General features: G+C 43.7%; 1 protein-coding gene across 4 annotated transcripts in view; it reads left to right on the forward strand.

Annotated features, from left to right (window-relative positions):
* The first annotated feature begins 2,948 nt into the window (after positions 1–2,948).
* Positions 2,949–27,993, forward strand: part of MAP4K3 (mitogen-activated protein kinase kinase kinase kinase 3) — a 134,894-nt gene continuing 109,849 nt past the window's right edge. For 3 of the 4 annotated variants that reach the window (XM_048842404.2, XM_048842405.2, XM_048842407.2), the window contains exons 1-2: positions 2,950–3,197; positions 20,236–20,293. In XM_048842404.2, the coding sequence (XP_048698361.2) occupies positions 3,096–3,197; positions 20,236–20,293 (160 nt within the window). In that variant the 5' untranslated portion in view covers positions 2,950–3,095. Of the gene's footprint in view, positions 3,198–20,235; positions 20,294–27,993 lie in introns of all 4 variants that reach the window. The other variant, XM_048842403.2, reaches the window with a different exon arrangement.

Below are 27,993 nucleotides of genomic sequence, written 5' to 3' on the forward strand. Positions count from 1 at the left end.
TTACCTTTTGGAATCTAAGATTGTAACTCATTTGTGTGGTATGTTTACTTGCTTTAACTTTGTAACTAACTCACTTCTTTTTTCTAATTCATAAATCTTTACTTAATTTATTATAGGAGTGGCTACAAGCATCTTTGGTGTAGGATCTAAAGTGCATTGACCCAGAGTAAGTGATTAGTCCTTTGGGACTGGAAGTAACCTGAGTATTATTGTGATTTTTGGTGAAAGGGACCATGTATTGTAATGGCAAGCTTACCTGGGTAACAAGACAGATTGGAGTTCTCAAGGGGACTGTCTGTGACTCTGTGTTGAGGTTGTTGTAATGCCTGAGGACTTCACACTTTGTTGGTGAATTGAAGTATAGAACTTACAGCCAATTTAGGGTTTGTGCCCTACTTCTTAATAGTCTGCCCTGAGGTTGGTACTCATGCTCATGAGCCACTCCAGACAGCTTTATAGAATCATAGAATATCAGGGTTGGAAGGGACCTCAGGAGGTCGTCTAGTCCAACCCCCTGCTCAAAGCAGGACCAATCCCCAACTAAATCATCCCAGCCAGGGCTTTGTCAAGCCTGACCTTAAAAACTTCTAAGGAAGGAGATTCCACCACCTCCCTAGGTAACACATTCCAGTGCTTCACCACTCTCCTAGTGAAAAAGTTTTTCCTAATATCCAACCTAAACCTCCCCCACTGCAACTTGAGACCATTACTCCTCATTCTGTCATCTGCTACCATTGAGAACAGTCTAGATCTATCCTCTTTGGAACCCCCTTTCAGGTAGTTGAAAGCAGCTATCAAATCCCCCCTCATTCTTCTCTTCTGCAGACTAAACAATCCCAGTTCCCTCACCCTCTCCTCATAAATCATGTGCTCCAGCCCCCTAATCATTTTTGTTGCCCTCCGCTGGACGCTTTCCAATTTTTCCACATCCTTCTTGTAGTGTGGAGCCCAAAACTGGACACAGTACTCCAGATGAGGCCTCACTAATGTCGAATAGAGGGGAACGATCACGTCCCTCGATCTGCTGGCAATGCCCCTACTTATACATCCCAAAATACCACTGGCCTTCTTGGCAACAAGGGCACACTGTTGACTCATATCCGGCTTCTCATCCACTGTAACCCCTAGGTCCTTTTCTGCAGGACTGCTGCCGAGCCATTCGGTCCCTAGTCTGTAGCGGTGGATGGGATTCTTCCGTCCTAAGTGCAGGATTCTGCACTTGTCCTTGTTGAACCTCATCAGATTTCTTTTGGCCCAATCCTCTAATTTGTCTAGGTCCCTCTGTATCCTATCCCTACTCTCCAGCGTATCTACCACTCCTCCCAGCTTGACACACCCCATGTCACAGGGTCTTTCTCATCTATGTGTGAGGGATGCTCACAGCTGGAGTTGGGAAGGGGGAGTCACAGGGATCATAGGGTTTTTTTCCCCCTGCTTCTTTTCTCCCTTTGAATTCAGGTCCCATCTCCTGTTTGTCTTGGGAGACTCTACGGGTGACTGGAGAGCTGCTGTGTTTAACGCTGTGCCCACAAAGGGCTGTAGCATGAGTAGAACTGGGAAAAGAAGTACAGGCAGGCTTGCTGGCCTGTTCCGTGCGACCAGTTTTCACAGTGTGGCTGTGATCAGTTATGCTTGCTTAGGGGTTCTCAAACTGGGGGTCATGACCCCTCGGGGACCATGAGGTTATTATATGGGGGGTCATGAGCTGTCAGCCTCCACTCCAAACCCCACTTTGCCTCCAGCATTTATAATGGTGTTATTAAAAAGTGTTTTTAATTTATAAGGGGGGGTCGCACTCAGAGGCTTGCTATGTGAAAGGGGTCACCAGTACAAAAGTTTGAGAACCACTGTGCTTGCTGATGTAATACTGAGTGCTGTATACTGGGGCCATGTCTACTTTGCAAAATTAAGCCAGCCTAACTTACGTTGGCTGTATGTCATTGTTCATGCATATCTACACTTTGCTCCTTGTGTCAGTGGTGTGCATCCTCAACAGGAGTGCTTGTATTGTTTGTACTGTCAATGTGGGGCATTGTGGGATGGCTCCTGAAAGCCAGTAACAGTCAATGTAAGTAACACAGTGTAAAACGGGCAATGCGGTGGCCTAACTACATTGACCTTGACTCTATGCTGCTGATGTAGCAGGGTAGTTACACTGGGAGCAACATTTAAGTGTAGACACTTCCAAAGTTAGGTTGATACAAGGCAGTTTACATCGTCCTAATCTCAGTAGTGTAGACCAGGCCTGGGGCAGAGCAACCCAGGCTGTTTTAGGGGGAGAGAGTCTTGCTGGGTTTAGGGGTCAACTGCCCAGGAGAGGGAGTGGAGGCAGAATGAAACAGCTGCAGGCAAGACCAGTGAACAGGGATGGGATGTTGCTGGCCACAGGGGCCAGCACAGATTGGGTTGGCAAGGGGACATGGGTTGTTGGGTTTACGACCAGGGCAGCCTGGGATGAGTGGGGTCTTGTTGGGTGTAGGTTCAGCCCGGCAGGGGGCAATGAGCCTGACAGGGCCTTGTTGGGTATAGGGAAGGGGGTTAGTGCAACCTGAGGCAATGACTGGAGCGGGGTCTTGTTAGGAGTGGAGGGGAGCCAGTGGGAACGGGACGGGGCCTTGTTGAGTTGGGGGTCGGTGCAGCTCAGGGTTGGGGGGTGGGACAGGGCACTGGTGGGTGCAGGGGGTCAGGGCAGCCTAGGGAATGGAGAGCGGACTGCCCCGGGCTTGTAACGTGTTGGTTTCTCAGTTATGAGACGTGGGTAGCACTGGAGAGCCCCCGGCCTCGGCCCCGCTCCGCTGAGGCCTCGCCAGCTGGGAGCCACGTGGGCAGCAGGGGCGTGGCTGAGCCGCTGAGCTTAGGGCGCGCGCCGCTCTCCTCGCCCCGCCCCATGCGCGCGCTGGGCGGCAGCGTCCCCGCCCCGTGCCTCTGGCCGGGGGAGGGCGGGGCGGGGAAGAGGCGCGCATGCGCCCTGTGTCGCGTAGTGCGCCATGTTGGCTGAGCAGGTCGGGGGGCGGCGGTGATCGGTCGTCGGTGTCCTCCCCTCCCCCAACCGGCCCCTCCGGTGACCGAGCGGGGCCCTCCGCCTCGGCGGCGCCATGAGCGTGGGGCGGGTGCGCGACCTCTCCCGGCGCAACCCCCAGGAGGACTTCGAGCTCATCCAGCGCATCGGTAGCGGCACCTACGGCGACGTCTACAAGGTAGCGACCCGGGCAGGCCCCGCACCGGGCAGCGCCTGTCAGCCGCCGGGCCCCCCCGCAGCACCGCCGGGGCCCCCCTCCCTGCCCGTCCTGGCTGGCTGGGCCCTCCTCTGGGCGGCCGCAGGGGTGGGGGTCCCTGCCTGGAGAGGCTCTGCCGGCTGCAGGGGGCCTGGCTCCTGTCACGGGGGCCTCCCCGTCTGCCCCCCCCCGGAGCGCCTCTCGTCCTCGCTCCTAGGCGGGGGGCAGCCCCCGGCACAGCGACACAAGGGGGGGGGTCCCAGTTTGTGTCCAGGTAGCAGAGCCCAGGCTGGCTGGGCTTTCCTCCGCCTGGCGAGCTGACAGCCGGCAGAGTCGCCTCGTCACTCTCGCCTCTCTGGGTAAGAGCCTGGTCGCGGAGGTGCCCGGGATAACTTTCCAACATGGCTGTAACAAGCCCGCTACCTCAAATGTGGGTGAGTGAGAAAACAATTTCGGGTGGGAATATACATGTCAGCGTTTGGAGCCCCTCCGTTTATCCAGAACAGCTTGTCCAGGTCTGCGCCAACACCCCGCCCAGTTCTCTGGGATCCAAGAAACCAGTTCGACTCCAGGTTTTGTCACTCAGGTTCCTTTATTTGGTATACAACAAAGCTAAGCTGAGTTGATCAGACTCAAGCTTAGGGGTGGGTCTAGAGTAGGGGTAGTCAATAGGTGGACGGTGGGCCAAATCTGGACACTTTTGTATGGACCCTGAAATCTTTTCATTTACTTATTGTTATTTTATTATTATCATTATTTTTTATTTTCTCTGGAGTCTGGACCTTAACTATACCTTGACCAAGAAATTTGAACCTTGACAAAGTAATTGACTGCCCCTGATCTAGAGCATACCACACATCGAAAGTTACACAGAAGCGCTCTCCCTTCATATACCTTTAAACATTTCATTGCATTTACTATACCTTAGATTACACATTTTTGGATTGTTTTGGTCACTTTGCAGGAACCAATCTCTGTACCGCATGCTCTGTGTGCTGTTTATGTAGAACCTGATCTTTATATAATCTCTACATTTCTAACTTACCTTGTCCATTTTTAGTAAATGGTTCCCTAGGTGTTCTCCCTCTTATCTTTGTTGGCTCAGACATTCTTTTTAAACCCAATGTTCTGTTTACCTCCCTAATTCTATCTTCCAAGAAATGAGACCTCCTTTCAAGTGTTAATTGCTCATTTCCATCAGGCCTCAGCTGCATTCATATATCAGGATCACATTTTTGTTCAAACAAATGCACCAGAAAACAAGTCTCAGAAGAAAAAGGATAACACAACCAAATAGGATATGAGCACAGTAGCGTATGTAGCACTGTATTAATAACCTCTGAACACATGTACACTAATTTTTAAGAGAATCTGTTAAGCTTTCACCCACATTTCCATTTAAAGCCACATATTGCATTATGTAAAGTTTTAAAGAAAAGTCAAATTGATCTGAAAATGGCTAGATCAGGTCAGGATTGAGTTTGTGTGGAAGAACCTGAGTACCTCGAACTAAGCTGTTTTTGAATTGCTCATGCCTAGGAGAAAACTTGTGAAAGGAAAAAAAGTACATTGCTTAAAATATGAAAAGTTAGCAAACCTTTTTGGAGTTCAGAATAAGATGACAGAGTGGTATTGGTGCACTTATACATTGCCAGCATGGTGTGCAGACCCCTTAACTGCATTCTGACATAACTTCAGCACCATTTCCACCTCTGAATTTAGTGGCAAACAAGGTATATGAATATGTTGCTTGCTTCCTTCAAAATGACCTTTACCTTACAGAATGTTCACCTGGCTGGGAGCCAGGAGACCATGAGTTCTAATATCACCTGTTCCACTGATTAATTTGTTAAGGTGAAGGTAATTTTGCTGCTGTATAACAGCGTCTCCTACTTCCTGTACCCTTCCAGAACATGAGACTTCAGAATGTAAACACAGATGTTGGAAAACCAAGAAATACTTGGTTAAGCATACCGCTTAAAAGATTGTCAGTGTTATAATACCCTCCCTAGTTAAGGCAATGTTAACCAGATAAATTTAACTCTGCTCCCTTAAAGATGCCACGAGGAACTCACTAAGTTAACATAAAAAAACACACATAATCACATTACCATTTTATGTGTGCAGCACAACTACTGACAAAGGCAGTGTTGGCTGCCAGTTCCCCAAGTGGCATTACACGTACATTCATTTTACTTTGTCTCCATATGCTTGCATGTGTGTGGGGCAGAACTAAACTTTCTTTGTGTTGTGTTGGAAGTTTTACCTTAACATTTTTTTTTTTGTTTTCTTGCAACACTAATGTTCTTTTAAGGTATACGTGGGGGGACCTTCACTAAGCATTTCTGGTTTTCTAATGTTTAATGCTCTGTTGTGTGTGAGCAACACTGATTCCATCTTAACATTTTTTGATTGCATATTCATAAAATCAGTTTAGGTTGGTGTGCAGAATCTCAGTTATACCTGATCTCATTGAAATATTAACAAAGATTTTGGGCCCTTTTCGCCAAATCCCCTGCTCTTAATGGTAGCGCTGTAGAAAATGAGCTTGTTTTTTCCTTGTTCCTGCTCCTTATTAGTATGCTAATCTCTAGTCTGATTAGGTTTGACTTTTTTCAGAGTACATTTACTCAGTGTTCAGGTCCTCCCTCAGTGTGCCACTTTGAACCTGGCTGAGCTTTCGTCCAGTGTAGTTCATAATTCTGAAACTGTTCCAGGAACTGGAGTGATTTTTTTGGTTTGTTTTTTGATAAAGTGTTTTCAGCGTTAAGAATGAGGTATTAAGATGTATGCAAATCAGCAAACCTGGATCCAGGTTAAAATTGGTTAACCTTAAAAATCTCAAACTGTAGAATGAAATATTTCCAATTATAATACCATTATTTATGTATGTTACATTTAAGTTATTTTAGATTTGGCAAGGGTTTGTTGGGAGCAGTAGGGCATTGGCTGAGAGTCACCATAACCTTCAGTTCAATGTTCTGTTGGTGGCTAATAAAGTCAGTACCATTCCTAATTTGATCTACCTTCAGACATAGAAGTTCCATTCTGAAAAATGGATTCATTTGTGTTCACCATGTACATGCAGGTTCCAGGATAAGATTAAATTAGATTCATTGTGATGTGCAGGTACCCTGATTCTTTAATCTCTTAGAACTGGAGTTGGCCAGGTTTATAGTTCTGCCATGACTTCAGTATCCATGCAGTTTGTGACTACATGGGGGTTAACTTGGGATCGGCTGCCATTATATTTGTTGCCTTCCTATGGGGACAGTCTCCTTAATGTGGACACTTGCTAATTGTTGACCTGACTCTCTCTCTCTCTCTCTTTTTTTTTTAACAGGTTATAAAGTTGTTGAGAAAGTACAGTCAGGGCAATGTGGTATCTCCTGGAATCCTTAGATTTCCTTGATCTTTTTTTAGTTGGACTTTCAACCTGGATATACCACTGTGTGGTCACTGTTTTCTTTATAGCCATAGATGTATTTAATGTGTTACAAAAATAGATATGTAGCTGTGTTTGTTCCCAAAAAGGGAGTCCTTGCACTGGATATTTTACAATCTAAAATAAGTTTCAGAGTAACAGCCGTGTTAGTCTGTATTCGCAAAAAGAAAAGGAGGACTTGTGGCACCTTAGAGACTAACCCATTTATTTGAGCATAAGCTTTCGTGAGCTAATAAAGATAGGTAGTATGGACAGAGCTAAGGAGAGGGTGAAAGGAGATGAGGACGTGGGTCAAGACAATAAGATCCTGCTGCTGTTTGGGTCAGTTCTGTTATTTATATGGTGTCCAAAAATGTGCTAGTGCACATTATTTGAGGAATGCACCGTTTTTCTTAAAGTTAATACATAAGGCTACATTTTATAAGCCCCAGTGAAGTGGGTTTTGAGAGAGGATTTGGAGATGATGGTGGAATGTCCGTTAAAAAAAAAAAAAAAAGGATGTGTGAGGTTTTTTGTTGGTTCTGCAATAGTTTCCATATCAAATGTGCTTGGTTTATAGGGAAGAATATGTCTTTTCTAACCAGCAGCTATGCAAACTCATTCCAGAATATGCAAATTAAGATAACACAAGTATTGCACATCAAATTATGAGGAGGGTGCCTTTCTCCATTGAAGCTATATTGCCTTGATGGTTTACATAGGTATAACTCATTAGGTCTGTAAATGGAACTTTGTAAATATTTCTGTGGAGGATGCAAAAGCAACATGAGACTTTCTCCCTTTCCGAGAGCTGTGTTGTGTCTGCAGTGCTAACAGGGGTAAAAAGTAATGACTTATTTTTGTTACCAAAGACAGCAGATATGACCTTGCCGAAACACAGAGCGGATCTAATGAGTAAGATATTATCATTTTTAGTCATTTTCAGAGTAGATCTGTAGTTCAGAGATTCCTGCAGGCAGCATCTCAGAGGTACCCTATAGACACTTAATTGTAACTTGTGGTTTCATCATAATATTATATACCTTATAATATTATATAGTTTTATATACCTTAATAAATTTGCCATTCAAGCCACTTAGTCTACTCCATCAAAATTGCTTTCCTGGTTGCAGTCACCTCTGCCAGGATAATTTTTGAATTGGAACCTTTTTCCATCAAATCCCAGTACTCCACCTCATTTGTGGAATTCCACAAGGATCAAATCTCTCTGGTTCTTTTTAATATCTACGTGCAACCACAAGTGAAGTGGTCAAATGACATGGATTCAAGTGCCAGTAATATGCAGCTCTACTACATACCACCACTCTTCTGTCACCAAGATGTCCTGGTGCTTGGACAAGATCAACTCATGGAGAAAGAACAGCTGGCTGAAGCTGAATCTTTGCAAGACAGAAATTATGCTCGTGATGAGGAAGGCATTTTGAAGAGTTTGTAGTCATTGTGCAGTCCCCTTTGGTGGAAGGTACATAGCCACAGTTGCTCTTTCTTTTGAAGTCTAGGAGAACGCTTATATTCCTCACTAACTCTAAGCTGTCACGTAGCAGCATCTGTGAGTAATACTTCCTGTTTTCTCCAGTTGGCTAGGAGACTCGTCCTATCCCGGTGGATGATGACAACGCCTCAGTTATTTACACCTTTCTGATCTCTCTGTTGGACTATAGCAACACAATGTTTCTGAGCATGATTTAGTACTTAGAAAACTCCAGGTAGTACAGAACACTGTAGCGCATCTCCTACTGCAAGCACATAACCTGTCCTTCACTCTCTACGTTGTTTTCCCACAGAATTTCAAATCAAGTTCAAGGTCTCAGTCCTTATCTTTGTGGTGTTCCATGGCTGGCCCCAGGGTTTCTAAAAGACCACCTAAAGCTCTTGGATTAAGACTGTGGTTGACAAGCATACTTCTGTGGCACAGTGTTTTACAATAAGAGTAAAACGCATATGTTAGGGACACAGAACTTTCTTGGGAGCTAGCCTGAAGTCCTGCAGGAACTAAGGACTATCCCAAACCTCACCACTTCCAAATGCAAAATGCATTTCTTTGACTGTGCTTTAATATAAATGCATAGCAACCTGTATTTAAAACAAAACAAACCCTATCAAAACAAGACATTCTAATGCACATGCTTCCTCCTCCTGAGGAGATGAGAATAAACAACACACAGCAGATGTGTAATTAGGCTGCTACTGAAAGGTGCTCAGGTTCTACAGTGATGGGTGTCGTATAAGAAAAGAATAGAACAGAATTCCGTACAGATAAACTTTTCTCAAGCCCTTTTTAACTGACATTTATTAGGCAGGGTGAAAAATACTTCTGCGGGCACATGTAAGTTTGTTTTCATGCATCTACTGTTTCTGGGTTTCACTATTGTAAACATCTCAAAAGAGGAATTAACTAATGATTTTCCTTCTCTGAAAAAACAGTTTCACTTCTCTGCCTGTAACTCAGTAGGACAATGTCCCTTGATTTCAATAAGGGAAAGTTGTGGTTTTGGCCACTCTGCACTGTAGAAAATCTTTGCAGAAAATTTGCTCTTAGTTCTTTTGTTAAATCTCAGAAAGCATCCTATTTGGTAGTTAGTTGGAGCAAAGATGAAACTGATAATTGACAGCATCTTGTTCGTAACAAATTGTGGTGAAAGTGGGGAATAGTGGACCTGAATATTCAAGGAGAGAAAATTAACTTCCTCTAATTTTTTTTGAAGATAACACTAAAAGATCATGTAATTAAGTGCCTATGTATGTGTACCAATAGGTGCCTTGTAGAGACAGCCCGTGGGGAGGGCCCTCCCTCCCAATTTCATCCACAGTTTAGTGGGAAATGATCCCACTTCCTTGTTTGGTGGTACTGTGTATGGTATACAGCCCCCTAAGGAATGTAGAATGACCAGATTGAATCAGACCAGCAGTCCACCTAGTTCAGTGTCCTGTCCCTGATAGTTTCCAGTGGCAGATTCTTCCGAGGAAGGTTCAAGAAACCTCACAATAGGGAAACCAGATTCACAGTAGGGAGGAATGGGATAATCCACTCCACCATGGATGTCTCATTCAAATCCCTAGTAGAGATTGGCTTAAACCCTGAAACATGAAGATTTATATCCCTCCCAAATTTTTCTTACCATTAACTGCTATAACTCTGGGTATTCTTATTAGTATAAAAGTCCAGTTCCTCTTTGAATCATGCAGCTTGGGTAGGCAGACTTGTGCTAGCACGTTAAAAATAGCTGTGTGGACATTGCAGCACTGCAGAGGCTCTGGCTAGCCACTTGAGCTTAAACCCATCCTACCCCTGGGTCTGAGCTCAGGTGGTTAGCCTGAGCCTCTGCCGGTGCCATAATGTCCACGCAGCTGTTTCAAGTGTTAAGCAGTCATCTGGTAGCACAAGCCTGTCTGCTCTGGCTGGGAGGCTTGCTCCGAGCTGTAGTATAAGACATACCCAATGACTTCCTGTGGTAGTGTGTCACAGTCTAATTATGCATTGTGTGAAAAAATATTTCCTTTCTCACTTTCGAATTTGTCACTTTTCAGTTTAATTGAATATCCCCAGGGTTCTTGCCTTATAAGACTGGGAGCTTATGTTCTTTCTGTCTGTCTCTTAGGCCATTCATTTTTTTTATACCGTTGCCATTTTCTCTCCTATTTGTCTCTTGCGGTAAACAATCCCAGTCTTCTTAATTTCTCTTCATATTAAAATCTCTTTGAGCCTCTAATTCTGATTTTTGAGATAGGGTGACAAATGCTGTGTACAGTATTCTAGATGAGGTCTGACCATTGACTTATAATGGCATTATAATATTTCTCTAATTCATCATCCCTTATGCATCCTAACATCTTGTTTGCTTTTTTTTGGCTGCTGCTACACAGAGGAGAGTTAGTCACTGAGCTGACCACATTGAGTGATGCCCAAGTTCTTTTCCAGAGCTGAAACAGTTACGTTAGAACTCTGTAGGGTGTATGAGTAGGTTAAAAGTTTCCTTATAACGTGCAGCATTTTGCGTTTATAAACATTGAACTTTGCTATCTTGTTGCCCATTCACCTAGCTTACTTAGATCCCTCTGGTTCCTCATAGTTCTCTCTGGATTTTGCTAACCTAAATAATTGTCATCTGCAAATTGTGCTATCTCACTACACACCTCTCTTCCAAAAACTGTTGTTAATTAGAGTAAACAACACCAGACCATGCGCTGAACCTTGAGGTACCAGCTGTTAATCTTTTGCCATGGTGAAAATTGACCACTTACCCTGTCTCTTAGCCTGAAAAAAGGTTGTAAAAATTGTCAACCAGTCGCCTTTATTTTCTATTTTATTGATGTGTTCAAACAGTTCTAATAGATTAGCGGTTCTCAAAGTGTGGGTCGCGACTGTATTTTAATGTGATCACCAGGGCTGGCTTTAAACTTGTTGGAACCCAGGGTCAGAGCCGAAGCCCGAGCACCACGGCCTGGGGTCGAAGCCTGAGAGCTTTAGACCTGGGTGGTGGGGCTCAGGTTACAGGCCCCCATCTGGGGCTGAAGCCCTTGGGCTTGGGCTTTGGCCCCACACACCCAGGGCATTGGGGCTTGGGCAGGCTCAGGCTTCAGTCCCCCTCTACTGGGGTCATGTAGTAATTTTTGTTGTCAGAAGGGAGTCATGGTGCAATGAAGTTTGAGATCCCTTGGATTAGAGACACACTTTCCCTTTGTAGAAGCTCTGGTGATTAGACCTTATCATGTCATGATCTTCCAGGTATTTTATTATGAGTTCCAACCAGTTTTCCAAGTAGACATATGGCTTTTTGGTGTGTAATTCTCTGGATAATTCCTAGAACCCTTTTAAAAAAAAAATGGGTATAATACATGCTGCCCTCCAACCCTCTGGCGCAAAAGTTGTTTCTGGTGGAAAAATTGCATGTTTTTGTTATCAGCTTAGCCACTTCATAATTCATAATAATTCACACTTCATAATCTCCTTCAGAACTCTTGGATGTATACCGTCTAGGCCTGGTGACATATTGCTTTTCATTATATGATTATTTCACACCTTTTCTTTTTGACACTTCAATTTCTGATAGCACCTGATCTTTATTACAAGAAAAGGACAGGTCCCTGACAACTTTTGTGATATAGACTGATAGATTTATTTGTATCTTCTCAGCAGTGCCTATAGATCTCCCTTTAACTTTGGTGATCCAGCAGACCCACCAACTCTTTGGCAGGCTTCCTGCTTCTGAAATAGTTACATAATTTCTTGTGGTTTTTTTAATGTCATTAGCTATTTGTAAGGCCTTTCATTTTCGATTTTTATTTTTTAAAGTGTCCTGGGAATTTATTGGGTTTTATTAAAAATAGGAGAAAAATTGGTAAAAACCAGGACCAGAAGGCGGGTGGGGGGAGAAATGGGGTGGAGGGGGAAGAGTGCCTGGTATCCATGCAGGGTGGGGATTACTCACCATGTAGTGTTTGAGGAAGCCTTTCACTGCCTGAAGCAGTTGGGCAGTCTCAGCTACCAGGACCCAACTCCCTGTCTTTCTTACTTCCCCTGCTTGCAGAGGAATGGAAGAGCCTGGATCAGGAGGGGAGTAGAAGTCTTTAACTCACACAGAGTCCTTGTGGCACTCTGTACCTCAGTGCAGCAACTTGGAACCCGCATATGCACCACTGTCATGTAATTACGATATGTTTTGTACAAAGTATGCCACATAAGGAATCGGAATGTCATGATCTGCTGAAATCCACTGTTCTGTCAAAATATGTATATCGTTAGTGTGTATGAAGTTATGAGCCTTAGCTGTATGGTTGTTTCTCAAACTTGCAACATATTTCAGTGTCACTCACTGCCAGTTCTCCAGTGACAATAAAGGAGGTGATCCACTCCCAGGAGGGTGTTAAGCGATCATTAATCAGTAGGGGAGTTGTAAACATGGGATTTACAATGCCCTAAGAGGGCTGCACAAGCATCACTCAGTAGGGGTTTGCTTCACTCTGATTCAGCAGAGCCTGCCAGGACATGTCTGGGCTAGTGTTTTCCAGGCACATGGACTGAGGATATAAAATAGGGGAAAGTGGTATCATGGTTTTGCCTTTCGCCTCCCCTGCCCATGTTGAAATTAACAAGAACAGTGCAAAGACAAAGACTTGAACTCGGGAGACTGGTCCCAGGCTTAAAGGGGAAGCCTGTGTATTAAGAACTGTAACCTACCTGCAGCATCCAGTGGGGTGAGAGAAACTGCTTGATCCAAATACTGCCTAGTCTAATAATTTTAGACTGTGTGCTTACGTTTTATTTTCTTTGGTAACTACCATTTATAATCACTTAAAATCTGTCTTTCTGTACTTAATAAATCTGTTTTATATTTTACCTAAAACAGTGTGTTTTGATTGAAGTGCTTGGGAAATCTCAGCTCAGTATACAAAGGTTAGTGCGTGTCCTCTCCACGTTGAGGGAGGGGCAGACTGGATAATAAACTTATATTGGTCCGGCTTCTGATCAGGGCAAGACCATGTATTCTGGGGGTGCAAGGCTGGGGGCTTGAGAGACTTACTTATGCCTGTCTCTGTGTGATCTGGGAGTGGTTCAGGGAGCATTCATGCAATTTAGCTGCATGTGGGAGTCCACACACCGTTGTGCTAAGTGATAAGAGCATCTGGAGGGTTTTGCTGTTTGTCACTAGCAAAGCATTGTGAGAGATGGCCCAGGCTGGAGAATTAAGGTGGCACAGCAGTACCCCAGTTCATGTTGTACCCCGAGGAACCTGTCACAGTCCCATCCTGGCCCATCTGGGCTTTCAGTGCTGCCCAATCTGCTTCCTGCGTACAGGCCGTCTGACAGGGTAACGGAAGGAAAGCAGACGGGGTTGTGTGCCCTGGGGCTGATCGCTGCGGCTACGCAGCACGGCTCCATCGACTCCCATTCTGAAGGGCTGGCCTCAGAAGTGTAGGCTCTGTTCAGCAGGGAGACAGTACGCATGGGGTGCAGCCTTCCGCTCCCAACAGCCCTGTTACTGCAGCAGTCAGGTAGTACTGGCTTCTGGGTTCAGGAAGGAAGTAATAGTCTGGTCCATGAGTACTAAAACCCCTTTGCAGACAGAGACCCCTGCTGGACCCTGCCAGCTTTTCAGCAAAGCCCCATCTTGGTCTCCTGGGAAAAATTTCTGGGTCCCAAAATTCACATCAAAATCAGTAAGACATGAATACTGGCTTTTTCAAAAAACCAGTGGGAATATTTCAGGGAAAATTGGTAAATACCAGTAATGAAGAGCCTTAGCTATTTGCTCTGACTCTATTTTAACCCTTCTAATTTCCCTCTTACGTATTGCTTACTGTAATTTATGTTCTTGTGTATTAGTTTCACTAGGGTTAGATATTCAAACCTGAAGGCTCTATTTGGCTTAATAACTTTTTGTCTTGCCAAATGGGTTTACTTCTTGCCATCCTGATTCCCTTTTTGTTCAAGAATGCCTGCTGTGATTTCCTCAAATAGCATTCATGCTACATTTAAAGATTTCACTTTTACTCTTAACTTTAGAGTCTTTGACTAGCCTCATTTTATTGAAATGTATACCCTTCTAAAATTTGGTGTCCCTCTATCAGTTCTTGGTATCTTACTTCCTAGGATGTTGAATCTAATTATATTGTAGTCACTGTTACTCAGTGGTTCAGCTACTGTTATTTAAGACTGTAAAGAATAGCCTGCTCTTGTGCTCTAGAACTAGCTATTCCAAGAAGCACTGGCTTCAAGTGTTGAAACATTGCTTCTTTAAACTTTGTTTTATAGTGCCGTTTGACCAGTTTCTGTTGGTAGCTGAAGTCCGCCATTATTTTTTTCTTAGATTTTTGCAATCTCTGATTTCATAGAATCATAGAATATCAGGGTTGGAAGGGACCTGAGGAGGTCATCTAGTCCAGCCCCCTGCTCAAAGCAGGACCAATCCCCCGTAGTTGCCCCAGATCCCTAAATGGCCCCCTCAAGGATTGAACTCACAACCCTGGGTTTAGCAGGCCAGTGATCATTCAATATCCTTTTCTTGATCTGGAGGCCAGTAGAATAGGCCTACTAATTAATATTAATATTATTAAAATAAATAAATATTCACACGCACACGCTTTGGGCTTCATGTCCAGAAAGGTGCAACTGTGTGATCCTTTCCATTCAATTTTTGCCTTGCTAAATCCTGCAGAATCTTCTAAGTACAGTGCTACTCCTCCACTTCTTTTGCCTAGTCAGTCTTTCCTGTATAGTTTACAGCCAGGTATTATAGTACCCCACTGATTTATCATTTTACTTTTTTCAATAATGCCTAGTATATTAAGATCCTCTTCCATTGAGAGGCATTCTAGTTAATTTGTTTTTACTTTAAGCCTCTTGCATTTGTATAGAGACATTGATAGTCTTTGTTTCTGACCAGGTACCTGTTAAATTGAACTTCTTAATCTGGAACCCTGCTGTTTTCAGAGGTTTAAGTGACTATTTTCCAGGGCATGTGTACGCTTCAGACTGAAGTCGACCTATGTTAGGTCAGCTTGCAGTCACCGCAGTAATTACTGTGATGGCTGATGTCCACGCTCCCCTCCTTCTGTCAGTGTGTGTCATCCCCAGGAGCTTTTCCACCGACTGAAGAGGGGCAGTGTTGGGGGGCTGAGAGCCAGGGCTCTCAGCTCTGTGCAGCTCCCCACCAGGAGCCCAACTGCTTTCTGGGCTTCTCACCTCCCTGCTCCCCACAAAGAGCAGGAGATAGCTGCCTGGGCTTCTTGCCCCCCTGTTCTCTGCTGAGGGCTCCAGTCTGGAGCCCTGAAATTGACAAGACAGCCAACAGCCTATGTGTCATAAATATAAAGGGAAGGGTAAACCCCTTTAAAATCCCTCCTGGCCAGAGGAAAAACCCTTGCACCTATAAAGGGTTAAGAAGCTAGGATAACCTCGCTGGCACCTGACCAAAATGACCAATGAGGAGACAAGATACTTTCAAAGCTGGAGGGGGGAGAGAAACAAAGGTTCTCTCTGTCTGTGTGTTGTTTTTTGCCAGAGACAGAAAAGGAATGGAGTCTTAGAACTTAGTAAGTAATCTAGCTAGATATGCGTTAGATTCTGTTTTGTTTAAATGGCTGATAAAATAAGCTGTGCTGAATGGAATATATATTCCTGTTTTTGTGTCTTTTTGTAACTTAACGTTTTGCCTAGAGGGATTCTCTGTGTTTTGAATCTGATTACCCTGTAAGGTATTTACCATCCTGATTTTACAGAGGTGATTCTTTTACCTTTTCTTTAATTAAAATTCTTCTTTTAAGAACCTGATTGCTTTTTCATTGTTCTTAAGATCCAAGGGTTTGGGTCTGTGTTCACCTATGCAAATTGGTGAGGATTTTTATCAAGCCTTCCCCAGGAAAGGGGGTGTAGGGTTTGGGAGGATTTTGTGGGGAAAGACGTTTCCAAGCGGGCTCTTTCCCTGTTATATATTTGTTAGATACTTGGTGGTGGCAGCAATAAAGTCCAAGGGCAAAAGGTAAAATAGTTTGTACCTTGGGGAAGTTTTAACCTAAGCTGGTAAAAATAAGCTTAGGGGTTTTTCATGCAGGTCCCCACATCTGTACCCCAGAGGTCAGAGTGGGGAAGGAACCTTGACACTATGTAAGGAAGTATGCATCGTCATAACTACACTGACAAAAGCCCCATGCCTCTCGTGGAGGTGGAGTTATGTCCATGTAGTAGGGCACTCTCACATCGGTGGGACAAGGCTGTAGTGTATACACTGACATAATTAGGTTGACATAAGCTGCCCTCTGTTGACCTGACTAGTATAGCCCAGTCCCCAGTGGATGAAGTAATGTGTCTCAAAGGTTACTTAGGATATGTCTACACTGTAGAGACTATAGTGTAGACACAGCCTACAACAAGGGAAGGGGTTTTCCTGTTGGTGTAGGAACACCACTGCCCTGAATGATGGCAGCTACATTGACGGAAGCGTTCTTCTGTCAACATAGCTGCCTCTGCACTAGGGGAGTAAGTTGGCACAGCTATGTTGGTTGGGTGTGTTTTTCACTCCCCTGACTGAAGCAGCTCTGGTGACCTAACTTTTCACTGTAGACCAGGCCTTAAAATGCTGAGAAACTTCCTCAGATGTGAAGGTTTAGTCTATAGCAGTGTTGATCTCTTAGACTGAATTAGTATAGGTATTTTTGCTATGGTTTTGGAACATATCAAAATTGCCACTGTGACTGCATGCGGATGCTGCAGTTGGTAGAAAGCCATATAGGGCTGCATAAACCAAAGCCAACATCTTTAATTCCATCTGGAAAAAAGATAGCAGTCAACACAGATCATGGAAAATAACTGCAATATACTCATGGTGAGATGAGTCAACAAATGGACAGATGACTTCTGCATCCGTTTGATTTTTCTGGATGGATTTAAGATGCAGCTTTGTGTGGAGCACATCACCATAAACCAGCGGTTCTCAGACTGTGGATTGGGACCCCAAAGTGGGTCACCAGGGCTGGCTTAGACTTGCTGGGGCCCGGGGCTGAAGCCCAAGCCCCACTACCCTGGGCGGCAGGACTCAGGTTGCAGGCCCCCTGACTGGGGCTGAAGCCCTTGAGCTTCAGCTTTGGCCCTCTGCCCAGAATGGTGGGGCTCGGGCTATGGCTGTACCACCCAGGGCAATGGAGCTTGGGCAGGCTCAGGCTTCAGTCCCCCCTTCTGGGGTTGTGAAGTAATTTTTGTGGTGCAATGAAGTTTACGAACCCCTGCCATAATCTAATCTTGAGTTTAGAAAGGCATGAGCAACAGTAGCGAAGTCTGCATTTGAAAGAAACCACTGCAAGCTCCCACCCATATATAACTGGGGGGGGGGGGGCACACCACACTTGGCCATTGTTATTTCTTGATCATCAGAAGTAACTGGGAGTCAGTTTGGCTGCAAGTATAAACAGAAGATGAATGCAGACCTTCCTATGGAGTGTCTGCATATTTCCTGGTTGCTTTTGTAACCAACAAATATTTGTCTTATCCTGGTTGACCTTCAGCCATCTATCCCTTATGCAAGCTTTGGTCTCAGCCAAACACTAAGGGCTCATTTACACTTACAGTGCTCCAGCGGCTTAGTGAAGACACCTCCAATGCCAATGGGAGAGCTTCTCCCAGGGCTAAGTAAAGTCATTGACTGATTTTTTGCCTGGGGCTTGGTCTATACTACAACCTTATGTCAGTATAACTACATTGTTCCGGGTGTGGAAAATTCAGATGTCTGGCAGAGGCCGTTGTTGGAAGACAGGATACTGGGCAAGATGGACCATTGGTCTGAGCCAGTGTGGCCATTTTAATGTCCTTACAATTGCCAAAACTTAAGTAGAAAAAAGAAAAGGAGTACTTGTGGCACCTTAGAGACTAACCAATTTATTTGAGCATAAGCTTTCGTGAGCTACAGCTCACTTCATAAGCTTATGCTCAAATAAATTGGTTAGTCTCTAAGGTGCCACAAGTACTCCTTTTCTTTTTGCGAATACAGACTAACACAACTGCTACTCTGAAACCTGTCAAGTAGAAAAGACAGCCTTTGTTCTGTATGTCATCCTGTCCATCCAGAGGCAGACAGTTTCGATCTATTTAACATATTTTGTAGCAGTGCCAAAAAAGTACTGCTATGCCAAGGAAAAATGAGAAGTTTAAATTCTAGTAATGGGAACTGCTAAGGGTAGAAAACCAAAGATTGAAATCTGAGATTATTGTGTTTTCCCACTGCCTTGCAGAATTTATTTCTAGGCTTGGCAGGTTGCCAGGCTCTCTTGTTTCACATATTGATTAACATCTTGCTGTTTTCTCAACTCCAGTTCAAACATGAGTTTACAAGCTCATCTCTCACACCATTACGGTTAGAAGGAAAGGCTTTATACCATTTGATAGGTAGAATTTCATGCTTTCACAAGCATAATGATGGAGATAGCAGCTCAGTTTTTTAAAATCTTCAAAGTCCCATTTTCAAACATGATCTAGTACCCTAAGTTTTGTTGTAAAGCAGTGGGACTTAAGCTTCTAAGGGCCAGATTTTTAAAGATCCCTAGGAGCCTAAAGATACAGATAGATGCCTAGAAACTTTTGAAAATCCAACTCATTGATGTCATCTTCTTTAGGCACCTTAATACCTTTGTAAAGCTGGTCTTAAAATTTTCAAGTCACTTATCTGCTAACATCATGTTGTAATTGAAAGGGTGGAAAAGTGAACTGATAATCTAAACGTCGTTTGAAGGTGTATTATTATATTATGACTCGGCAGGGCTGGAAACACACTGGTGGACTTATACAAAATACTTTTAAGGACCAGTAAATTCTTCCAAGCAGTGGTCCTAGATGATTAGTTAAGAAAGGGGGGGGGGGGGAAGGCTGTTTACTGTATTTGGGTTTCTTTTTAATGTCTTCTTAAAATTTAGCTTCTATTAATTTTTTACTGTAACATAAGGTACGTTTTTGCATAACAGCACCCCAATATATAATGTAATTCTGATGCTGAGCAATTGCCATGTAAGTTTTCTAGGATGCTGCTCAAAATCAAGTTGCTACATACATATATTGGGCTGGGACAGTGGGAGGGCTGTTTTCATACTGTCTACTAACTCCTTAGCTGATTTTAGTAGCTTCACAGGCAGAAGATACTGTGGGTAGGTGGGGGTAGGGAACTAACGGTATGTAGTAGAATACAGAGCAGAAAAGGTTGAAGTACTGTCTTGAAAGCAACAAGATTCAAGAGCCTTAGATGGAAGCTGCTTCTCATCAAGGCAGTGTGCTTACTACTGCATACCTTCTGATCCCCCAGTTTGGGAGCCATGTAGGCTGAAACTATTTGTAAGCAACCTGTCCCAATTCCCAGTATGTCACAAATTTGTAGAGCATCAGTGCAGCATAATTCATGACCCTTGCTGCATAATTTGTCTGATGTACCAAAGCGCACACTTTATTCCAGATTAACTTTTAGTGTCCTTGCAAGATAGTTTGCTTTTGTAATTAGAAAATAAATTTCTCTCAAGACTTTTTCATGGTAAATGTCCATATAAAACTCGTTAAAGATTTCCAGGTTGTGATTGCAAAATTCAGTCTTGTGAGCATGGTTAAGAATTAATGCATAGTTCACCATTTTGTTTGAAAAGATGGCAGGGCAAGAAAGGAGAAAAAAGGCTGAATTTATAAAATTTGGATTATGGTGTGTGACTTCTTGAAGCCAGCGACTTCTCAGCGACGTTTGGCGTATTGTCATCAGTCGGTCATGTGGATCGTACTTTAAAAGAAGTTCTAAATAGCGTAGTAGTGCTAACTGCACAGCCATGCTTATTTAGCTAATCAGAATATATGATGTATGGCCCGTTACGTTTAATTACAGTAACACGTTTAACGGAAAAAACCCTCCTAGCCTTAAACTAATCGTAAATCTGATGTAACACACAGATCTGCAAAATGTTTTAATTTAGCGCAGACTTGTAAAACAGCGCATTTGTATAAAAAAAAAATTAATGTTTAGTTTATGTAGTGAGTTTTTAATTGCTCTGGCATGAACTCTTCACATTACTGAAGAAAATAAAATTAAGATCCACTTTTCTCTTTTTTTTTTATAGGCTCGGAATGTTAACACGGGTGAGCTAGCAGCAATTAAAGTAATAAAACTGGAACCAGGTAAGTGTCCCCTCGTGGTGAAGCTTACCACTTTACAGACTTCAGATATTTTCCATGTTTTAATTGTGCTCATTTTTGTTTGCTCTTATTTTACAAAATTAACGTTTAAAAAAAAAATGACCAAGAAGGATAGGGATAATTTTTGGTCCCCTCACCGCCAAATTTCCTGCTATGCATCCCCTCTTTCATTGACATGCATTTTTAAGGATGGAAGGATGAACACAAAGAAATGCGCCAAAAAAAAAAAAGCGTAGGATTACTTTTAATTTTTTATTGTGTTGCTTTGCCTGCTGTTTTACATTGCTAACTCTAGCTGTGGTACTCCTGTCTTACATCTGTCTCTGCATATCATGCTGCAGAAAGTGTGTAGTATTTTGCGTTAGATATAACCAATAAATATAAGAACAGCATTCTCAAATATTCCCACCATGCAGGTTAGTATCGGGAAGATAGGGGTGGCAGAGTGGAATCAGGGCATCCTCTTAAAGAAAATCAAGTGTCCAGGAATTATGTTTTTGTAAACATACAATCTTTTTAGAATGAGCATCAGATTGGACAAAGTCTGTACTGTGGGTATGTCTATGCTGCATTCGAAGGTATGATTTGCACCTTGGATAGGCATATCTGTGCTATGTTTAATCTGACATGCTAACAATAGTAACAAAGACACAGTGGCATGGTCTTCAGCATGGGCTCTACAAACCTTCCCAGTCCCTCTGGGTACGTACACACACTCCTAGTCTGTGTTGCCATGTTTTCACTGCTGTTTTTAGTGTGCTAGCTAGATTAAACGTGTCTGAGCTGCAAATCACACCTTCAGTTGTAGTGTAGACACAGGTGCCAGCTTCCCACTTTCCCCAGGGATGCTCAATCCCTGCTCCATCCCAGGCTCCGCCTCCATTCCATCTCTTCCCCCAAGGCCCTGCCCCCACTCCGCTCCCGCCCCACCTCTTCCCTGCCTCTTTCCACCCAGTTCCGTCCCCTCCCTTCCCTGAGTTTGCCCTGTCCCCTCTCCTCCCTTTCTCTCCCAGCACCTCCTGCACGCTGCGGAACAGCTGGAAGCGAGCTGGGGGAGTTGATCTGCGGGGCTGCCAGCGGGCGGGAGGTGCTGGAGGGGTGGCTGGGGAGCTTGGCTGCCGGTGGGTGCTAAGCACCCACTAATTTTTTTCCGTGGGTGCTCCACTCCTGGAGCACCCACAGAGTTGGCACCTATGAGTGTAGATATAGTCTAAGAAACTGTACTAGAAATGAGCAAACAATGGGTGTGAAACATTTAAAAGGAAACTTTTTAAAGCTTCAGTTTAGTGTAAGGTGTACATTTTTTCCAAAATCATGAAGTATTAGATATTAACAATATTCAGTTAACGCTTTATCAGTCTGTATGAAATGAAAACTATGCATGGTAAGAGAAATGAAGACAGTGAGACAAAAGTGAAGGAGAGTGAGAGAAGGTGTGGAATACTACTCGAGAAAGATAGGAGGAGTAATAGATGACCTGGAAGGGTCCAGGACTTCAGTATATTCCATGAGTCCAGAAATACTCATGAAGACCCTGACTAAAACACACTATAATTCACTGAGAAAAAACTTAAAGCAGAGTTGAGGTTATGTGGAAGTATCTCCTGCCCTTCAGCAAAACTCAAACTTCTGAAAACCAGGAAATTCGGAGTTAAGGTTCACCCCAATGCAATACTAAGGGCTTGTCTACACTTACATTTTATAGTGCTCTAACTTGCTGGCTCAGGAGGGTGAAAAATCACCCCCTGAGCGCAGCAACTCTGAGCACTTCAAAGCGCTGCCACAGGAGCGTTCCTGTGGCAGGGCTGTGAAGTTTCCAGTGTAGACATATCCTAATTCTGTCTCCCAGAGCTGGGACTAGCCACTGGAAATTATCTGCATGCATTCCACTGCATTCCTTGTGTTAGGTGTCAGTGTACTGAATGGTGGAGGCATCAGTTGGAACAGTTTGGTAGAGGTGTGATGGTCATGTAAGAAGATCTAGGTCAGAGGCCCTCCCCCCAATGTGTGTGATCAGAGGAAAGAGGTGCATATGTACCTTGAGGGATCTACTGTTCAGCATTCCAGTACTGAATTGTGCAGGTTGTCAGTAGGGGGCACAGGGGTCTTCTTGCCATGCAGATTATCAGCAGTGCGGTGGATACGAGAGCAGTTGGTGGGTTTAATGATGGGTAAGTGAAAGTGTAGTGTTAAATGGAATATTTTGGATAAGAGTGAAGGGCTGTAAAATTTAACAACTGTTGGGACTGTTTTTGGGAGCAGACTTAGACCTGTTTGGGTGTGGAACAGGACAGAGAACTCCTGTTCAGTACAGCTCACCTAAAACAAATTTTGCTTTACCAAACAGGCGTTTGACTGTTGCAGGTGTCATGTGCCCTGTTCCCTGAATGATGTACAAGATCTGCAAAGGCAGAGTATGAGTATGTGTGCTGTGGGATTATTGGATCATCTCTCAAAGAAGCCAGAGTTAAGGTTGCTTTAGCATGTACCTTAGTTCTGTTTCCTGGTTTTCAGAGGTTTGAGTTTGCTTGACTCAGTGTTCTGGAAGGGTATGAGATATCTCTGGGCAACCTTAACTCTGAATTAATGAAGTTTCCTAGTGTTATTTTTTTTTTTTAAATAGAAAAATGTTTGTTGCAGGAGTTAGTAGTCATTTGGGTAGCTGTAGTTCTCACATAGCTTTGCAGTTGATATGGTACAGGACTGTCACTAATTTAATTAGAAGATGACCTAGCTTTTATATAGTGTGTTGCATCAGTAGATTGTAATGAATTTTACATCCTTATCCCCATTTTACAGATGGGAAAGTGAGGTACAGGTAGGTGAAGTGGCTTTCCCAAGGTCATCCAGCAGACCAGTGGCAAAGCCAGGAATAGTGCCAATTCAGTGGTTTCTCCACTAGGCCACACAGTTGTTGTGTGATTCCTCAGTGCTCCTCCCCTTCTGTATCCCCACTGTTGTGGAATGGGGACAATGGTCTTGCTTGGAGTGTGTAATTGCTAACAGGGCCGGTAAGAGAAATCTCTGACAAGGTCGGTGGCCCCAAATCTTGACAGTTTTATCACATGGTGGTTACAATAACTTTAAAGGTGTCCGAGAAGACAGGTGTGTCTCTGTCCTTTGCCATCCCATTTCCTCACCATTTCCCAGAACATGTAGCATCCTGTGCAAGATTTACCTTCCCCTTCCCATCCCATTACACCATTGTTAGCACGGTAGGAGCCTTTGGCATGCAAGAAGTTGCTCCTTGCTTACTCTTGCCTTCCACTGTTCTGCTGTGTCACAAGCAGCAGCTTAGTGGAGGATTGCACACTTCCTTGGTTATGTGCCTGAACTGCACTAAACTGAGCCCCTCACCCCCACTACCTACCCCCAGCTGGGCTTCCTGCCTCTGCTTCGAGGCTTGCCAGCTCCCCTTATCACCCTCCACACACTGGTGACAAGTATCTTAATTGTTCGTTTCAATGGATTTCAGATGTTTAAATTTGCATTACATTCTGCCCCCGCTTAGTTCACGGGGCAAGAAGAGGATCTCACACCCCTGCAAAGGGATAGGGCCCCCCAGATCCCAGCTCATGCAGAGGGACATGGAGAGTGGCTCAGACACCCCAAGCGCAGGGTCCCTCAGATCCCAGGACGCACATTGGGAAGGGAGCGGGGCTCAAACCCTTGCAGGGCATAGGGCTTCCCCATATCCCAGCACCCATCCGGAAGGGGAGAATTCAGGGCTGATGGGCCTCCACACTCAGAACCCCCAGTTCTTCTGCCACCCCTTACATTTGTCCAACCCCTTCCTTTCCCTACGACCATTCCAAATTTATCCTCCTCCCCGTAATACTCTATCTGTTGCTGCAGGCGTCTTCCCCCCCCCCACACTTTTCCCTATTCCCACCCACTCTCCCACCCCAATCACCCTCTCCTCCCAGCAAGCATTCATATACCTAATATATTTTCAGACCACCTAGAGGGACAAGAGCCCCCAGATCCAAGCTGATGTTGGTGGGGTTTAGGGAGAGAGACTCAGACCCCCGTAGATGGACTGAGGCCCCCAGATCCTGGTACACACACACAAGGTGGAAGGACTGAGACACCCCCAGAGGGGTAGCCCCACAAATCACAGCCCATATGGGGGAAGGTGTATGTGTGGATCAGATCACCGCAGGGGGGTGGGACCCCCAGTTTCCAGCATACATGAAGGTCGTGAAGAGGGGCTTAGCCTTTCAAATGCTGGCCCACGCAATGGAAGGGAGAATGTGGGGTTGACAATGCCCCTGCCCCTATTTTCCCTCAGTCCTCCTGCCATTTACCTTCATGTTCCTTTCCCATAATCCCTTCACTATAGCCCCAAACCCCTCGTCCCTATTCACTCCTGCTGCTTCACCCCCAATTGCTGTTCTGTTCAAGCCAACCTTTCACATGTGATTCCCCCCCCCCCGAATAACTTTGATTAAATTCCTCTTACATAAAATAAACTCTGTCCTCCCCCTGAAAGCTTTGAACAAGATGCCTACAAACTTTTTCCAGATTTCTTCCCCAGGTGGCTTTTGAACTGACACTGGTGGGGTTCAAAGGACTACTGCTTATCCCATTGAGCTACCCAGCTGTAACAAAACTTAAAGGACTACAAATCCTGTTGGCTCTTCTGACCTCTATGCTCAGTGTAATCCACTGAGTTTGTGTGCTAAACTCTTTGGAGAATATTTTACTGAATTTTGCTCCCCCAAAGGAGTAGTGGGTGCCAAGAGCTAGTTGGGGCTAACTCTCAAGCAGTTGAGACCCCTGTGCCAGGATCAAAGCTATGGTTTGATCCCCAAAAAAACATTCAGGAAAATGTCAACCTTAAGAGAGCTTTCCACCCCCTGTTTAAAAGCTGTATCTCAGGAACCCCTTGGTTAAAATAACCCCAAATTTGTTTCTCACCCTAGCCAGAGAGCCCTCATGAGGAGGGATCCTAGTTTTCCATGATTAAAAAAACCCAAAATTCTCCAATAAAAAAGCATAAAAATCCATGTTTCACCATGCTTAAATGAAATGCTGAACTTTACTTTCCCTAGCCACTAATACCATATATATTTATATATATATATTTATCAGTTGACCACAATGTTTTGTTGATATATTTACAATTTTTAAACAAGTTCGAAGCCTGCCAGTGCCATCAATCATGATAATAAAATTAATAGAATTGCTCTCCAGCCACCCTGCTCTGAAGGCAGCGCCGCCGCCAGCAGCAGTGGAGAAGTAAGGGTGATAATACCATATCATGCCACCCTTACTTCTGTGCTTGCTGGTGGTGGCACTGTCTTCAGAGCTGGGTGCCCGGCCAGCAGCTGCCGTTCTCCACCCCATCTTCAGAGCGGGGTGGCCAGAGAGTGGTGGCTGCTGGTCAAGTGTCCAGCTCTGAAGGCAGTGCCGCCACCAGCAGCTTCTCACGCACCCTTCCCCCTCTCGCCCCCCTGAATACATAATGCATCCCTCCAAGGGGGTGTGCTCCCCAGTTTGAGAACCTTTGGAATAAGTGACACTGGCACTTTCAGTAAAATTTAGTTAATGTTTTTGGTTTTTTCACAAAATGTAAAGTAAAGGTTCTCTGTAAAAATGCAGATTCCATGTTTTTTTGTGTTTTTTCCATGGCAAACAGATTGGTAGGATCTCTGCTCACGAGGCATACCAGATTTCAAATCAGTCTGAGTAACCATGCAGATTTTAGACCACTTAGAAAAGTTCAGCTTTTTAATAGAAAGCTAAAGTAGACCTGGTGGCCCACTATAATAGAGCTATGTGTTAATTGTGTATGTAATTGGATTCTACAAGGTGTATCTCATTTACATATCATAAAGTGTTTTAGGGCTGAGGACTGATCTGATTAGACTTGTTGAGCATAACAAATACTGTAAGATGTACATTTAGATTATTATTTTTTAGCTGTTGTGCTGTTTCACTTTAAGGTCCATGTTAGAAGAGAAAATCTTTTAATATTTTAACTGATTATATTTGTAACTGGATATGTCTTGTGTATGTGTATTGCATATACACATCTTATCCTAAATAGTAAAAATCAGTTTAATAGTAGGATAGCCCTAAACAAGACATGTTTGTGAAACTGGAACTATTCTCAGGACATCTTACATAGTAATATAAAGAGTGGACCACCACCACAGTAGTTGGCCGTATGTGATTTATATTGGCTTAATCTTCTGAGTAAGAGGAATAGAAACACTATGTTCCCCCTGGAGCTATAGAGTAGACAAAGTCATGGGCAGATAGTTACATTACCCGATTTTTCAGCTTTTAGTAGGTGGAAAAGATGTCTTGCAACTCTTTCTAAATATGGCCAAGCTTATACTCAAATATACTATTTCTGGGAGAGTGAATTCCAGTCTGCCTTCATTGTCTATGAACTTGACCCTCAGGACAGTGTTCTGGATTAATGTAAGTTGTATGGTGGTCCTGAAATGGAGAGACTCTATTAAAATTCTAATTTTCTTTTATGTCATGCTGGCCTAAATTGTGCCTAGCAGTTTGTACTTCAATGTGAGTTTTTGGCAACTGATAGGGAGGGTGATGCATAGCTGTGATAAGTCCCAGCTGGCCTCCCTCCCTTATAGAAGCAGCTATCCAGGGCTTCTGAGTGAGTGACTTTTTGTCCCAAGTAGCAAAAGCCTGGCTCACGGGGGCAAGGTCCACATTTCAGAGGGATCACAGTCTGTCTGCTAGTTGCAGACTGGTTGTGGGGAGGAGAATAATTTCTAGCTGTTTATGCTGTCTGGGAGCAGAAACAGTATCATGTGATTTAGGTAATCAGTTATACACTATGAATAACACAGCTGAATTTGAGCAGTTAATTTGCAGCCTGCATCTGATGAAGTGAGCTGTAGGTCACGAAAGCTTATGCTCAAATAAATTGGTTAGTCTCTAAGGTGCCACAAGTACTTCTTTTCTTTTTGCGAATACAGACTAACACGGCTGCTACTCTGAAATCTGTAGATTGAAACTTGCTTTCAATACACAAAATAAATTAAGTTTTACAAGTCTGATGATGATTGTTTGCAAACAATTTGGAAATTTAAAGGGCTAAATTTGCAACATCTGATCTTCACAAGGAATAATTTAGTCAACTCTATTGGAAGTTCTCTAGCACTATAAGTTTAGTGTATGTCCTCAACTCCTGGACAATGGTCTTTTGTAAAATCTGGCTTATGGTTTACACAGTGCATTGACCAGAGACTTCTGCACTAACTGGTCATAACAGGATACCTTTGAATTTTCTTCATTTTTTTTTCAGTCTATCTCTTTACATTCTTTTAAAAATATTTTCTTTTTTTTTTTAAAGAAGAAAATTCTTCATAGAGATAAATGTTGGAGGTCCTAGTCTGTCAGACACATTTTTATTTTACCAAGTTCTTAAAGCTATTTTAGACTAAGGAGAATCTGGGGACTCCTTTAAAATGTATTTTCTAATAGATAGTAAATAAGTCCTATAAAACTAGCTTTTCCAAAATACATATGGATACTAATTTGTCCGAATGAGCTTAAGAATCAGCTCAAAGCTATGTTTGAAATTTTGGCTTGCAAAATAGTATCTGGGGGAAAAAAAGCTTTTTAAAAGGTTAAATTAATTCCTGTCCCATTGCAAACTCCCCCAAAAAACAAACACTGGAATTCTTTATTCCTATAGTTTG

Source organism: Caretta caretta, chromosome 3, assembly GCF_965140235.1.
Source record: "Caretta caretta isolate rCarCar2 chromosome 3, rCarCar1.hap1, whole genome shotgun sequence".
NCBI classification, from domain to species: domain Eukaryota; kingdom Metazoa; phylum Chordata; order Testudines; family Cheloniidae; genus Caretta; species Caretta caretta.